Below are 15,353 nucleotides of genomic sequence, written 5' to 3' on the forward strand. Positions count from 1 at the left end.
AGGAAAGGAAAGGAAAGGAAAAAGAGGGCGAGGAGAGCTCGGCGCCGATGCGACGGGGGCGCTATTTAAAACTCGCGCCGCTCGTCGGGGCCCGGGCGCCGAGGTTGCGTGTTTACGATATGCATAGAAGGTGACTATGTACTGTACAACGAAGGAAGCAAGCTGTCTACAGTCGCGCGGCCTGGTTCGCGCGTCGCCACATCTTCTTGCGTCGCTCGTGGCCGGCGTTGAAATCGGCCACCCAGGTCTGGTCGAAGGGTGGTAGGCGTCGGCCGGGCGTGTTCTCGCCCGGTTCCCCGGCCAGCAGACGCAGGTCTTCGAAATATGTCTGGAAGTCTGGGTTGATGACGGAGAAGGCCGGCCCGTCGCCTTTCTGCGCAATGCGCGCTGTCTCCCACCTCTCCTGCTCTGCGACTGGCGGCAGGGAGGCTCGGCCTGCAAGCACGCGTGCTGCGGCGACGGCTTGCCACTCGAAGACTTTGAAGGTGAGTCCTGCGCCGAGCTGTAGCGCCTCGTTAGCCATCGTTCGCGTGTGTGTGTGGATGCATTGTATTTCGGACTACGGGGGAGATAGACATCGACATACCGCGCCGACAAAGACTAAGCTCGGGTCATGGCGATAGAACACATGCTGGTATAGATCCGGCACGCGGTTGTTGCGCGTCGGCACCTGCGGCAGAAAGGGCAACGTCCAGGTAAAGCCGGTTCCGAGGATGAGATGGTCGACGTCCGTCTCGGAGCTGCCGTCCTCAAAATGCACCGTCCGCGAGTCGGCGGTGATGTGCGCGATGGGCGCCCTGCGCAGGATCTTCGGATGCCGAAACGCCTCGTCGCCAAAGTACGCGTTGTACCGACCGCGCACGACGGCGTGGATGGGCGCTTGCGCGGTGCCAACCAGGCTGACGGCGGTGTCTGCGGCCGACACGGACGCGCCGACGGTGACAACTTTCTGGAGGGTGTTAGTCGGGACCGCGAGGAACGGGGTCTGGGCGAGTCGATACCTTTCCCCGGTACTTCTCCGGGCCGCGGTAGTGCTTCGTGTGCGCGACGCTGCCGGGGTGTCGTGCGGCGAACTCCTTCAGTCCGGGGATGGCGGGGATATAGGGCACGGCGTAGTGGCCCGAGGCGACGACGACGGCGTCGAACTGCTCCGTCCACCAGTAATCGGATGGAATGCCCCCGTGGCGCTCGCGGCGGCGAAGGGTGAGCTCCCATTTCTGGCTGCCGGGCGGCTTGACAGCGCGTTCGACCGTGGTGTGGTACTGCACGAGTCCATGATGTCCCTTCTTCGTGAACAGATCCTCGATATACTGCCGGATCACCGCGTGATGCCGAAACGGCGTGTCCGGGCCGTGGCGATCGATAGACCACTGCGAGCGGATCGCGGGGATGGGCTCTTGGGAGTAGGACATCACGCCCGCGTCGACGTTGGTCTCCAGCCCTGGATAGACCGGCGAGTCGGTGAAGCGGTCCTGGCAGCCAGCCGGTGTCCAGCACGGCAGCTTCTCGGGGATGTCCAGCGGCGCATCGGCGGTGCGCGCAGCGAGCCTGTCAAAATCTCGCAGCGGCGGTGGTGCGTCGTCTCTCGATACCCTGCCAGCGTCAGCAAACACGCTCGCGCGGAGGAGCGAGGGTGACAAACCAGCATCCACCAGCTCTCTCCTGCCGCTCAAAGACCCGGATCACATCAAAGGTCTTCTCCTGCACCAGCGCATCGACTGCAATGGCACCCGAGGGGCCGGCGCCGATCACGGCAACGCTCTTGATTGCCATGGCCGATGGATTGTCGAGGGCGTGATGTCAAGAACCCAAGTGTGAGCCGCGTGCGCTGTGAATCTTCTTTTGTGAGCCCTCAAGTCCTCTCGGCCGAGCCCTCCACGACTCCGGCGATGCGGTTATCTGGAGAGCTCGACGCAGTCACGCCATCGGGACTGCTGCTGCGCAATGGATAGCAAGGAGCCAATCGTGAGGCCGCGCGCGTGTCTGGGGGAGTTCGTGTATCACCAGACTTACCGGCCACATCTATGTGCACGGTTGATCTGCTGTGATGTGCTGCAGGAATGTCCCCAGATTCTCACAGCCGACGGCAGTCTTGTCTAAGAAAAACCATTCTGCATCTGGAGTTGATTCGGCTATGGATGTGATTGGCGGAGGTGGAGGAGTGGAACCTGGAGATCGCATGTTGATTGGTGTGGGAGTTGATGATTCTAGTTGTTGTTGTTGGATTGAGAGGACGAATGAATCTGGGAGAGAAGAATATCAGACACTCGCAAAGTGAAATTGGTGTTGCTAGATGGGATATGCCGGCTTGGGGTCATTTCGCTAGAATATACCTATATAAAGCTATACACCTTGAGGCTGAAGAATCGCCGTAGACACGACTCTCAAATTCCGCTTATCAACGGTTAGTCGAAAAGGGCTTTCTGTAGAGCTCGGGCGATTTGTTTATCTTCATCCTCATGCATGAGGGCGCATTGCTGGTGATCATCATTCGGGGCAAGCCACTGTCTTGCAGATCGCGGACGCCCGACGGGAGAGGTTGAATGGGTTTAGGAAAGGGTTCTGCAGGGACAGTTACATTCGATCCTTTGGCGATAGCTGTATATGTATGTAGTTATTTACCCGAAGGAATGTACTTCTAGTCGAGTCATGAAACCGTCGATCTTTCTACGTGAAACAATGCAAAGGCAAGGCTCGGACGGACCATGGAAGTTGCAAGAGCACTGGGAATGCATGTAGATATCAGGTATATGTGGAACTATGTACCTACCTAACTAGTTATACAGTTTACTGATTATCACTCATGTTGTCATACGCTACCGTAATCTGAAGGAACCGCCATCTACCGCAGGGACGCCGTTATCATGCAGCGCGTAGCCAAATCCAGAGCACTAGGCAGTATGGCAGGGCAAACCGGATCAGCTGTGAGAAAGAGTAGACGGAGAGCCTCGCCGCGTGTCTGGTTTACCCGCGTTGTTCACAGGCTGGGCTGGTAACTGAGCAACGACAGGGTCACATAGCATGGCACTAAGGTTGATCTCGTCCACTGTGCTAGTGAAACTGGAATACTGGGGCTGCCCACGAGCGTAGATAGGACATTATAGGAGCCGGCACCGATGTTCATCACGGGGATGATGATGTTATAGAGATTGGCATCTCGCAGGGTTACGTAGGTCTGAAGGACGCGCTTCCGGTCGGCGTCCCGGCCAGGACGTGGTGGAAGACGGCGTGCAGAGCAGCAACTAGACATGCTGCTGAGGAGCAGTTGCGATCTTGAATATGGCATATATCTAGGATGAAATTGTCCCGGTCCAAGTAGATAGGACCCAATGACGAGAAGTGGTTCGCCTTGTCTCGAACATTGCCCAGACGGATTCACAACCCCGGGTGCCAATCTTGGTGGATCAAGGGCTGAGATGAGGACGTCTGGGTTGAGTATAGTAGGGCTAGATCTATGTATATTCGGGAGGCTCGTTGAGAATACTCTCGATAATGCGTTCGCATAACTCGCCATTTGAATTGATATCTGTTGATAGTCTGCACCGTATGTGAGCCAGTCCATCATGATCTATACTTATGTTACGGCACGCAATCATTTCCCGTGTCAATTGTGTACCTGATTCCCTAGCTGCGAACGTACCTTTTTGGAAATCCATTCATCGCCGCAGTTGCCACATTAGAAGGTAGTTCCATCACGCTGGATCCCGTGGAGCAGGCCGGCTACAGTAGTATATATATACTTATGTAGGATCGGGACAAGAAGCCCGGACGGGAATAGGCATCATGGATAATCGCAATCCTTTCGCACGGCAGAGCGTGGCGAAATCCATCCAGTTGCCGTATTGGACACGAAACAACGTGGATATTTTTCTCTTCTGCGTGCTTGCATGCAGATTTGAAACATGCAAGGAAGTGTCGCGCGTTGTCTCGATCAACAGGGGCTCTTATAGTCCTACCGATGAGTATACTCTACTCGAATCACGTCCGTTCCGGCACTTTCCCTATCCAAGTTATTCGAGAAGCATACGTATGCGAGGTGGATACTGCATCCTTCGTCACGTCTTCCCATCAAGGTTCTCGCGATGTGATTGGGTGGTGCCGGGCGAGAAGTGGAACGGGCTTCCTTCGGCTTCGAGATGACATCCTGAGAGTTACAAAACCGTCATGGCAGAGTCCTCCGTACGATCCCCCAGCTACAACGTGGTTCCATGCGGTACTCGACCCTCCGAGAAGGATCGTCCCTATGACAAAGAGCGTAGGGATAGGGGCCAAGTGTTTCAGCCACATCGCGACATAGGGCAGGATTCACGCCCAGGGAGTGGCACACCCCGACGTGATTTCTGCTGCACTTTGTCTCCTCCCCAGCACACTTGGTGCATCATCCTCAACTGAAGAGAGCACCATCCGAGAAGCCTGACGTGCGAGTCGTGTCGCTCTCTCCGTGGGTCAGATCGATTGGGGGCCATGGCCCCAGGGGTGAACGTCCTCACCACCCAACATGGCTATCCCGAAGCTCTTGCACGGATTGCGCTATCCGACTCGCACTGACGACACGCGGAAGAGCAGGGCATAGTTACCGCTATCGCCACTTCGGTCGAGTGGCTAACGCCCGATGGGTGATCGACGCCCACCTTACCCAGTGCCCTGATTCATCGCACTTGTCTGGGCCCCGTCGGCCTTGGGATCTCAAGAGATCCAGAGCTCCACCGGCACAATCCTTCACGCAACGGCCCCCCCGACAGAACCCATGCGTATAAAGGCACCGGGCGCCGTGGGACATCCACTCCGTTCTTTTTCCCTCTCCACCGGGCCTTTTGCTGTGCAATTCGCGTCGTGATCCCCTGTGTCCCTGCTCAAGCCCTACACGGAACCACAACCAGCTCTTGACGATGCGTTTCTCTGGCCTCGCCCTCGTCGGCATGGCGGGCACTGCCCTCGCCCTGCCCGGTCAACAGCGCCGCGACACCGTTGCCGAGCTGAATGCCAAGTATCAGTCCGACTATGCGGTCTGGCAGACCGCAACCGCCAACAAGGCCGAGCTGGAAGCCGTCTGGCAGTCCGACTACGCCGCCGTCGTCAGTGCGATGCGGCAGCCCGCGAACCCGGGGCCCTCTACTACCGAGGCCGCGGTGACGCAGACTCCCGAGCCAAGTGGCGGCCGGGGACCGTATGGTCTGGGACCCGGCGATTCTCACCCTGGCCCTAGCGGTGGCTTCCGCGGTGGCCATCACGGTGGTCGTCCCAGTGGTCATCCCAGTGGTCATCCCAGCGGCTTCCCCAGCGGCTTCCCCAGCGGCTTCCCCAGCGGCTTCCCCAGCGGCTTCCCCAGCGGTTTCCCCAGCGGTTTCCCCAGCGGTTTCCCCAGTGGTTTCCCCGGCGGTGCTCACCACGACCGAAGGCCCACCGGCACTCAGTCCTGGGTGACCAGACCCTACGGCGGCCCCCTGGCTGCTTTCTCCAACCACCGTTACGGCCATGGCCCGGTGATCCCCTGGTGGAAGGAGGGCTCAAGCACCAACGGCCCATCAGTCACCCCGGCGCCCACGGGCACGGGCGAGCATCTGGACAACACGCCTGGCCCTGACCACGGCATCATCCAGAACCAAGCCAAGCGCGACGTCGACGAGGAAGAGCCCACGTCCACCACCTCGACCGTCCCCACCGATGCCTCCGAGCCCCTCGAGAAGCGTGTCATCATCTTCAAGCCGACGACGACCGCTCTCGAGGTCGACGACAGCCCGCAGACCACGTCCGAGACGACCAACGCGCCCGCCATCGAGAGCAACGGCGGCCGCTACAGCTACCAGTTGCCGGCCAACGATGTCGCGGCCTCGAACAAGCTCCCGACTGACCCGACCGGTGACCCCTTCATCCAGACTTGAGCATGAACGAGTAATGCGGTTCGGGGGGATGGCTGGCCCCGTTCTACTTGATGTAGGCGGTGCCGCTGACCGGATCTCTCGCTGTGCGTGGAGTACTTGCTTTTGTTGAACGGTTCGATGTGCTTCAGACCCCATGGCTGGTTTCCAATGCGTCCGTTAACGTGTACGGTATATGTTTAGAACGAGGGAAGATGGGATTGATTTCGTATTTCCCTTTCATAATAATTAATCATAGAGTGCTCGATGTTACTAGTAGCGTGAGAATGGCTGCCTTGTCTGGCCCCCTTGCCATTCGACTTTCCGCCCCTTGTAGGAGCCTATTCGTTGACGGCATGGTCTTTGCCTTATATCGGCTTGTTCATAAGCAGGTATTGACTGCAGTTGCTATTTGTCATGCAGCCCTACCATCTATGGATTCATCTCGTAGACTCATGTCTCTTGCCAATCGCAGACCAGAAACAAGTATACAGTCACTGCCTCTCCAAGAAGACCACCTTGCTCCCATAGTCCGCGTCAAAGGGAAACTGCAAGCCAATGTTCATCAAGGTCAGCCCGGAGTACGTGGCGTTGCCATCCACACTATACACAGCCCTCGGGTCCAATCCTTGCATCTTCACCCACGGAATGGCACGGTTCACACTCGGGTTGATCTGGAAGTAGAACAGCACAGCCTGTCCCCCATCCTGCGCAAGAAACAGCACAGCAGGCCAGTTCGACTCCTCCGGCAGACTCAGACGGTACATGTCGCCGTTCAGCACGAGCGGGCTGACTTTCTCCGCGAGCGCAATGAGCCCCGGGAGCGCCGCCCGGTCGTCCGCAGGGGTGCTGGCCGGGTCCAGTTCCAGACCGAAGGAGCCGCCCATCATCGCCACATGGCCGCGGAACGAGACCGGCAGGGTGCGGCCCGTCTGTTGATTCGGCACTGCGGAGAGATGAGCGCCCATGGCGCTGGGCGGGTATGCGAGGGACGTGCCCAGTTGGATGGTGATGCGCTCGACGGCGTCGGTGTCGTCGGAGGTCCAGATCTGCGGGAAGAACTGCAGCACGCCCGGGTCGAAACGCCCCCCACCAGAGGCGCAGCCTTCCCAGAGGACGTTGGGGAATTGGGTGGTCAGGTTGCTGAAGACGCGGTATAGTCCCATCATGTATGCATGGTCGGTGGACGGGGAGGGCATCTCGTGGATGCCCCGGTTGTTATCCCACTTCACGTAGGTGATGTTGGCGCTGGTGAGGATATCCAACACCGACTGGATGATGAACTCTTGTACCTCGGGTAGGGCGACGTTCAAGACGAGCTGGTTCCGTCGCTCGGTGCGCGGGTAGGACCCTGCATGCAACACCCAGTCCGGATGCTCGCGATAGAGGCTCGAGTTGGGATTGACCATCTCCGGTTCCACCCAGATTCCGAAGCGCAGGTCGGTAGACGAATTCGCTACCGTGAGATCGGTGATGTTGCTCACGGCGCTTCCTAGTCCGTCGGGGAATCGATCAGGGTTGGGCACCCAGTCTCCCAAGCCAGCATTATCGTCGGTGCGAGGGTACTTGTCGCCGAACCAGCCATCGTCGAGAACAAAGAGTTTGATTCCCAAGTCAGCCGATTCCTGGGCCAGATGGTGGATACTGGTTTCGTTATAGTCGAAGCCAAGCCCCTCCCAGCTGTTGAGAAGAACGGGGCGGTCCTTGGTCGCAAATTGGCTTTGGATGAGATGCTCGCGGTAGAGGCGATGAAACGAACGTGACATCCCACCGATGCCGTCTTTCGAGTAGACAGCTACACACTCTGGAGAATGCAGAGTCTCGTTGGGACCCAACGGCCATGACAACTGGCTGGGATTGAACCCCAGCAGGGCACGGGTGAAGCCTTGGGAGCCCTTTTCGACATCCACGGAGAACGACCCGGAATAGATGAGCGAGAAGCCCCATGCCTCCCCCGTCGACTCTGTGGTCGCCGGGTCGACTAGTGCAAGGAATGGGTTGTGCAGATGGGAGGAGTAGCCCGCCGAGCTGCCCACGCTGTTGGAAGAAAAAAGCATCAGTTGGCATCAAAACGGACAAGTACGCATGATTCAAATACCTCTGGGTCCCGTATTCTACCTTTCTTCTTTGACGATGCGCTTCTCTGGCCCAATCACCGCTCAGGCTAATCATATCGAGGTCTTGATAGGGGAAGTCCACACTCAAGCTTGCTAAAGCTTCAATCGTGATATTCCGATTGCCCTTGTTGGTGACGCTGGCGCTGCGAGCAATGGCATCATACTTCGGAAAGATAGAATACGACAGATCTGCCGCAACATCGCTGTAGTGGTCGTACAGATGGATCACCAAAGTCGTCACATCCTCTTCGGTCCCAAAGGTCGCCGGCAAGTTGGGCAATGCCGGCTTGCCGCGCACCACCTCGTAGGATTGATACTGCAGATCCGACACCGTATATCCCTCCGACTGCCGAATCCGGACGGCCGGAATGCGAAAGTCTCCTCTTCCTTGGTCAGGAAATTCGCGGCGGACACGACCTGGTCTTCCCACCCAGCCGGTGATCTCGCCTATAGCCTGTGTGGGAATAGGTCCAGTCACACTGCCGCCGAAGTGATCCGCGAAGAGATCGCCCGTGGTGTTGTCTACATGGAACAGGTAGGATACGTTGTCGCCATTGAGAGCGAAGGTAGTCCCGTCTGCAACGATTGCTGCGGGAATCGCTGTTAGCATCCACAGTAGTTCCGGGTCACGATGGGGGGTCATTTACCATCTGTATTCGAAGCAGGCTGCGCAGCCCCTAGTGGAAGGTGAACGAAATGGGGCGCAAGAGAAGCCACAACCAAGGCCGTGTTCATTGCGACGCGACCCATTCTGGTATTCGAGTGCTGCTCTCGAGTTGAGAAAAGCAATTAACACACAGCAGGTTCCCAACCTGGGGATTCGCGTGCCTTTATACAAGGAATGTCGCAGCTCGCATCGAGCCGGCTCCCAACCAGCCGACCGATAAACAGCCTATCACATCGCTGGGTTCCAGTGCATTGTCGAATATCCAGCTGGGCCGCCTTGCATCTCGCGGGGGAACCTGCAGTCACAGCGAACTGCGAGTCCGGGGGAGAATATCAAAGTTGGAGAAACGACGCGCTAGCGGCGGTTTTGAACGCGTCTCATTGGGCTGCTGGCATCTGAGCAGCCCAATGCCAAGGAGTGGAGGTGGGATGCAGTGGAAATGTCGGGAGGTGAGGAGATGGGAAAGGAGAATACGAGATCAACCCCGGCAATCCCCCGCGGTGGACCGATCGAGCTCGCTACATCCTCCATTCTGCGCTCCGTCCAGCGCTTGACATCCAGACCTACACGATGAGACTGGCCACTGCTTGCTCGGCATGTCGGTAAGGCAGGAGACACGGAATGGCAGTCCATGGATCACCGCGTCTTAACCTTCTATCGCTCATAGTACACGCCGCCGGAAATGCGAGATCGGCACGCCGGGCTTCCCATGCAGTTACTGTGCTGGTCGGGCCTTGCCATGCACAAGCAGCGACTCGTCAAGTCACGCTGATGAACGAGTCGAAATGCCCTTCCTGCCCTCGAGATCCAGAGCGGAGAGATCGAGGGCCACTCATCCAATCCCACCAATGAAATGTACATTACCAGCCCAGCCTCTCTGTATAGAGCTCGTTCAACTATACTTTGACTATGTCCATGATCAATTCCACAGCCTCTTCCACCCACCGAGTTTGATGGAAGACCTGACGCGAGGCCAAGCACCCTCCGTGGTGCTCTATGGGATGATGGCCCTCTCAGCCAGGTCAGTGCCCTCGAATGGTATCTGAACATCACTTACTTCATGCTTGGTCAGATTCTCATCGAATCCGTCCTTCTCCGGCACGGATCCGCGCGAAAGGGGGAAGGACTACGCCCAAGAATGCGAACGTCTATTGGACTGGAACAACGTCTCGGTGACAACGATCCAAGCCTGCGTGTTACTGGGCGCCATTGCCATCACAAACGGCAATTCTGCGTCGGAGAACATTTACTACGCCATTGCCTGCCGAGTGGCGCAGCTGCTTGATCTCCCAAATCTTCAGGCCCCAAGCCGAGTGCATCGAGAAGTCCATATTCGCAGTTCGTTCCGGAATATCGACGCTATGGTTCTCCAGCTGACGATTCACCCCAGTTTGGTGGTCACTCTGTATGATAGATGTCTGGTCCTCCACCGGCGTGAGACTGCCTAGGCTTCTAGTGCCTAAGCCCGACGTTCCTCTCCCGATGGAGGAGACTGCATTCTTGGGCATGACACGCGATACCCCATGCAGTGCACCCGTCAGGCCGGAGAAAGAGTCGTCTCTTCTCGCAGAGATGGTGCGCTTAAACCGCATCCTACAACAAATCAACGAGTTCAACATCCGGGCATCCGAAGCCGAGCTCGACTCGCCATCTCTCATCAACAACGTCAACGCCCTCTCCGATCAACTAAACACGTGGGTTGAAGAACTGCCAGACCGCATGCGTGACACGCGCGCAAACATGATGGCCTTCGCGGCTCAAGGCCTTGGCCGCATTTTCGTGGCCATCTACCTGGGGTACTATCATTTCGGACAGATGCTGTTCTACCGGTTCCTGCACGAAGACACCCACGGATCTAGTCCGCTGGCGCGGAACTATGCCAGCAAGTGCAAGTCCCACGCCACGAGCCTGTGTGAGATCGTCTACGCCTCGGACACTGTGCCGGGGTGTGATGTCAAGTATAACATGGTCGGGCATGTCTTGGTGATTGCATCGACCGTGCAGATCCACAGTCTGCTCTTCGGAGCTGACAATGCACACCGTGCGTTGGCGCGGGCGCGTCTGGAGAAGAACTTCTGTATCCTGACGCACCTTTGCCGTCTTTGGTCGACGCTGGATGTGTGTATGGAGCGGCTCATGGCTTTCCACAAGGCATGCAGGGAGTCTGCAGATACGAGCTTCTGCTTGGATCGGTGGATGGTTCGCTTTCTGGTTGAGTTTGCGAATCCGGTGCACGATAGTTCGGCCGCTCGCGCGGAGAGCCGGGGTAGCTTTTCTCTTTCAGATTCTGGCAACTGTCCCATCAAAAAGATTCACGTTTAATACGTCGTGTCCCGAAGCCTCTGCATCTAGAATATTTGATTATTCGCCTTGCAGCTCAATGTAGAGACGGTCCGGCGAGGGAGCTGCTACCAGGGAATGAGTAGATGGGGACTATCATGAGAATGATTCCATAGCCCCCGAAATCTTGCAGCATGACGAAGGCTAAAACGGCGATGTTAGCCGCCGCTACTAGGTAAGCCCATAAAGCCAAGCTAGAGATAAGAAAAGAAGAGACTGGATTCCATACAGGGCAAGCAGTACGTCGGGATAGACCATAGGAAATGAGACTCGTTCAATTCGGTAGAAAGAGCACATGAGCGGACCAAGAGAAAAGCAAGACACAAACCCCCATAGAAGAAAATACACGCTCAGCTACGTAAACACATCCGTCGCATACCGCTCCTTCGTCCGCAGTTTGTCAAAGAACCGCTCAGCCGCCGCATCATCGTCCTCATCCGGGTCCAGGCCCGGACCCAAAGCCTCGCCTGTCTCCTGTGCGGTGCGAAGGATCTCGCGGCGCCGTTCCAGGAAGATCTCCTTGCATGCATTGCGCACGGCACCGCCGACGCCGGTACTGCCGCAGACGTAGATGCGCGCGCCTTGCTCGAACAGCTTGACTAGATTTTCGCGGTCCTCGAGCATCAGGTCCTGCACGTGCTGGCCGGGCGTGCCGTCTGTCGGGCGACTATACGCCCACCGGACCTCGACGGCGCCTTGGGAGGCCCACTCGGCGAGCTCGGCGGCGTGGATATCGTCCTGTCCCTTGGTGCGGCAGCCGACGTACAGGACCGCCTTGGCAGGCTTGTCCGTGTCAGGTAGGTCGGCCTCACCGGACGAGCGGCGGCCGCGAATCTTCTGAACGCGGTCCATGACGAACCCGCGGAAGGGAGCGAGGCCGCTGCCCGCGCAGGCCATGATCATTGGCGTTTGCAGGTCGGAGGGGGGCTTGAAGCCGGTATTCGAGGGACGGATGGTTATGTGGGCGCGCTCGCCAGGTTGCAGTTCGGAGAGATAGGTAGAGGCGACGCCGAGGTATTGCTCTGCACTGTCGTTGCCAGGTTCACGCAGCCCTGATAGCGCGGGGGCGTTGATCACGGAGAAGGTAATGGAGCATTCAGATGGGTCGGACAATGGAGATGAGGAAATAGAGTACTGGCGTACCCGCATTGGTGGCAGCATGGCGAGGAATTCGCCAAGAGACAATCTGATAGCTGGGTAGCGCATGAGCAGATCCAATGGACTAACGCGCTTCTGCACGATCTCGGTCGCGAATCGGCTCGGGCTGGAGGCTAGGTAGCGCAGCTCGGCCTGCACTTCGGCATCGTCGGTCGCAGCTTCTGCTAGAGCGTTGATGTCACGCTTGGATGCAGGCTGCGACAGCTCCACATAGGTCGACAGTAGCCCAAAGGCTGAGATCGGCGTGGCGAGTGGGATAGTTGGAGGCGCGGTAGCATTCGGTGGCTTCTGGATGTGCACCACCGCATCCCAAGGGAGATCGAATCGGCGAATCGCCCGACGGACGACAGTGCTCGGGTTAACGGGCAACACGGCCAGGTAGTCACCGCAGTTGTAGGTCATCTCGGAGGGCAGCTTGAACCGCACCATTCTCTTAGTAGGGGCATCCGGGTGCGTCAGGAGCTGGTTGTCGATCACGAAGCCTTCCTCCAGCTGAAGACCGAGTGTGGATGCGCGCACCCCCGAGCTGACGTCGACTTGCAATGATTGCTTTGGCTTGGCTGTCTGGTCAGAGCTACCGCCAAATTTGGCCGTGATCGCTGGCCAGAAGCCTGTCTCGCCCCAGCCATCGAAGTCACTGAACATATCGGCGTGGGCGGCATCGGCTAGACCAATATCGCAGAGTCGGCTTCCGCCGTTCTCCAAAACAAGCTCATTCACAGCCTTGGGGACACGGTGGAATGTGGATGCCCAGTCATCTAAATAATAGGTGAGTGACGCTCGCAAGGCCAAATTAGAGATGATACTCACGGTGACCACAGCCAAAGACTGCGTAATTAACCCCTTCCAAACTACTTCCCTTGAGCCCGCTTAGCCACTCAAAGAAGTGAGCAGCGTTATCCGGTGGCTGTCCCTCATAAGAAGCGGTAATAAACACCACAGGGTCGTTCTTGGGGATGCTTTGCGTCGCCGAGTCCAAGGAATTCGTTTGAGCCGAGAAACCATACCCAACGGCATCATCGGCGAGTCTGCGGGCGAATGCCTCGCAAGTGCCGGTGTTGCTCCCGTAGAAGATGTGCATGGGCTTCAACTTGCCACTGGCCGGCGCAGGTTTCGGCTTCCTCTCACGATCAGCAACGCCCGCATCTTGCGGACCACCCGACGTGCCGCTCAGGAAGAAGCCCAGCTTGACCGGATCGAGTCCCTCGCGCAACGTCGCTCTGATCTGAAAGTCCTTGGGCTTGATGGTAAGCGTCTGCTTGATCCGCAGGTCATAGCTAGGGTTATTCATCTGGAAATTAAAGTTCTGCAGCAAGATGGCGACCACGAGCAGGGCCTCCTGCCACGCGAAGGGGCGGCCAATGCAGCCGCGCATGCCGTTGCCAAAGGGCTTCCATGCATTCTTGGGCAATTTGTTGAAATTCTCATCCAGCATACGCTCTGGCTTGAATTCATCTGCGTCAGAGCCGTAGACTTTCGGGTCCCGTTGCATCTTGCTCAACGCGAGAATAATAGTCTCGCCCTTTTCGAGGACATACTTGCCGCCGCCCAGGGTCACCGGGTCTTCCTGATTCTTTGATGGGTGAGCGTGCACGGCAAAAAAAGGAGCGGTCGGTTTCAGGCGCAGGGTCTCGCGCATGACGGCGGTGATATACGGGAGTTTGGACATGTCTTCCACGGTCAACTTGCGTCGGCCAATGACCCGGTCGACTTCTTCCTGGGCCTTTTTGTACGCGTACGGCGTTTTGAGGAGATAGTAGAAGAGGAATGACAACATGCCGGAAGTCGTTTCATGACCTGGACCAGCTCCGTTAGCTTGATCGTAACGTAGAGAATCCAGCTTGCAGCTCACCAGCAATCAAGAACGTGATCATATTATCCACGATCGACTCGTCGGTGAGACCTTGGCCGGTCTGCGAGTCCCGACCCAGGATCATCGCATTGAGGAGATCTTTCTTATCTTCGGGGTGATTTTTCCGCGCATCGACCAGCTCCTGCGACAATTTCCGAAGATAGGCGATGTCGCTCCAGTATTTGGAGTTGTCGCTCGTGGGCAGATTGTTCACCAAGCTAAGACGACGGGCCCGAGTGCCAGACCCGGAGAGCAGACCGAGCATGGCCTCGACGAACGGATGCATCTCGTCGTGGTAGAATGAGTTGAAACGGGTGCCCATCGCACACAGGGCGATCGTGTCCAGGGTCAATCGGGTGAAGTCGTCTGTCACCGTGATAGGGGTGTCGGGCCCTAGTCGGGCCCATTTCATGACAAGCTGACTCCCAATATCATACATCTCTGCAGGGAGATGTTAGATACCAGAACTAACAGAGCCGGAGTCTTAACGTCACGGCTGTGCTCAGGGAGCATCAAAATACTCACCATCAAACATGCCGCGAATCATCAACGGCCCGAATGCGGGCACAAGGACGCGATGTGCAATCGCCCAGTTCTCCTCCCCAGGATAGTTCGCGGTGAAAAGACCGTCGTGGGTCCCGTTGCGAATCTGCTGTAGACCACCAGACACTTCCTTGGTGAATCGCTCTTCATCGCAGACCTCGTCAACGAGTTCATGAGTGCTGATAAAGACTCGCGGGCGGCCAAACGTAGTAAGTCGGAAGATCGGTCCTAGAATGTGTAGATCAGTGTTAGATCAGGTTGATCATACTCTCGACGAAGGGTCTCTATGTCGCACCATAATTGCCCGCCAGCAACTCAATGCTGTTCAGCGGGACTTCAGACTCGATGTCGTAGATGTTGCCCAGGAGTGGAACTCCCTTGGGGCCCGGGATGGGGATCTGTTTGGTTGCGCTCATGGCAGGCAAGATATGCACTTCACACAATCTACCAGACAGAGGATGCACCAGGCTCGATTTAAAGGAAAGCAAAGCGCGGGCAAATGGCGGGGCCCGGAAGATTCAGCGTTCCCAACTCCGACATGACATGCTGCTCGGCACTGGGGACCGCGCAGCCAAAGGAATCTGAATCTGAAGTTAAAGCTGGCTCGTAACGCGACCGGCAATGACGCAAGCAAGGCGTTGATCGCGAACGCCGCCTTCTCTCCCCGATTTGGACTGTTCAATATGCCTTCGATGCACTTCCCCGCCTTCAGGATACAAAGCAAGTCGAATCCCACCTCCGTCTCACCGCGTCTCACCGCGGGTTTCGAGGGCCGTTCTCCTCATGTCTGGTTCCACGGCTGAGAGCCTCGGCCGGTC

General features: G+C 57.3%; 6 protein-coding genes across 6 annotated transcripts; 3 read left to right on the forward strand and 3 right to left on the reverse strand.

The window, feature by feature from the left end:
* Window positions 1-166: 166 nt before the first annotated feature.
* N7459_000413 (uncharacterized protein) lies at window positions 167-1,773 on the reverse strand (the record flags this gene model as incomplete). The annotated part of the gene is made up of 4 exons (XM_056939598.1): window positions 167-502; window positions 587-949; window positions 1,002-1,593; window positions 1,643-1,773. 4 exons carry the CDS (start codon window positions 1,771-1,773, stop codon window positions 167-169), a joined length of 1,422 nt encoding a protein of 473 aa, XP_056803878.1.
* A 3,116-nt stretch (window positions 1,774-4,889) lies between these two features.
* Window positions 4,890-5,882, forward strand: N7459_000414 (extracellular proline-rich protein; the record flags this gene model as incomplete). Its single annotated transcript, XM_056939599.1, has 1 exon — window positions 4,890-5,882. One exon carries the CDS (start codon window positions 4,890-4,892, stop codon window positions 5,880-5,882), a length of 993 nt encoding a protein of 330 aa, XP_056803879.1.
* Window positions 5,883-6,352: 470 nt separating this feature from the next.
* N7459_000415 (alpha-galactosidase) lies at window positions 6,353-8,618 on the reverse strand (the record flags this gene model as incomplete). The annotated part of the gene is made up of 2 exons (XM_056939600.1): window positions 6,353-7,895; window positions 7,957-8,618. The coding sequence occupies 2 exons, from the start codon at window positions 8,616-8,618 to the stop codon at window positions 6,353-6,355; spliced, it is 2,205 nt and encodes a 734-aa protein (XP_056803880.1).
* A 1,028-nt stretch (window positions 8,619-9,646) lies between these two features.
* Window positions 9,647-10,090, forward strand: N7459_000416 (fungal specific transcription factor domain-containing protein; the record flags this gene model as incomplete). The annotated part of the gene is made up of 2 exons (XM_056939601.1): window positions 9,647-9,663; window positions 9,715-10,090. 2 exons carry the CDS (start codon window positions 9,647-9,649, stop codon window positions 10,088-10,090), a joined length of 393 nt encoding a protein of 130 aa, XP_056803881.1.
* Window positions 10,091-10,124: 34 nt separating this feature from the next.
* On the forward strand, window positions 10,125-10,964 carry N7459_000417 (putative C6 transcription factor; the record flags this gene model as incomplete). Its single annotated transcript, XM_056939602.1, is given in 2 exon segments — window positions 10,125-10,908; window positions 10,927-10,964. 2 exon segments carry the CDS (start codon window positions 10,125-10,127, stop codon window positions 10,962-10,964), a joined length of 822 nt encoding a protein of 273 aa, XP_056803882.1.
* A 372-nt stretch (window positions 10,965-11,336) lies between these two features.
* N7459_000418 (bifunctional cytochrome P450/NADPH--P450 reductase) lies at window positions 11,337-14,951 on the reverse strand (the record flags this gene model as incomplete). The annotated part of the gene is made up of 5 exons (XM_056939603.1): window positions 11,337-12,898; window positions 12,951-13,937; window positions 13,993-14,433; window positions 14,518-14,763; window positions 14,831-14,951. The coding sequence occupies 5 exons, from the start codon at window positions 14,949-14,951 to the stop codon at window positions 11,337-11,339; spliced, it is 3,357 nt and encodes a 1,118-aa protein (XP_056803883.1).
* Between the last annotated feature and the right edge of the window lie 402 nt (window positions 14,952-15,353).

Source organism: Penicillium hispanicum, assembly GCF_028827665.1.
Source record: "Penicillium hispanicum strain IBT 35686 chromosome Unknown utg000001l_segment0_segment0, whole genome shotgun sequence".
NCBI lineage: Eukaryota > Fungi > Ascomycota > Eurotiomycetes > Eurotiales > Aspergillaceae > Penicillium > Penicillium hispanicum.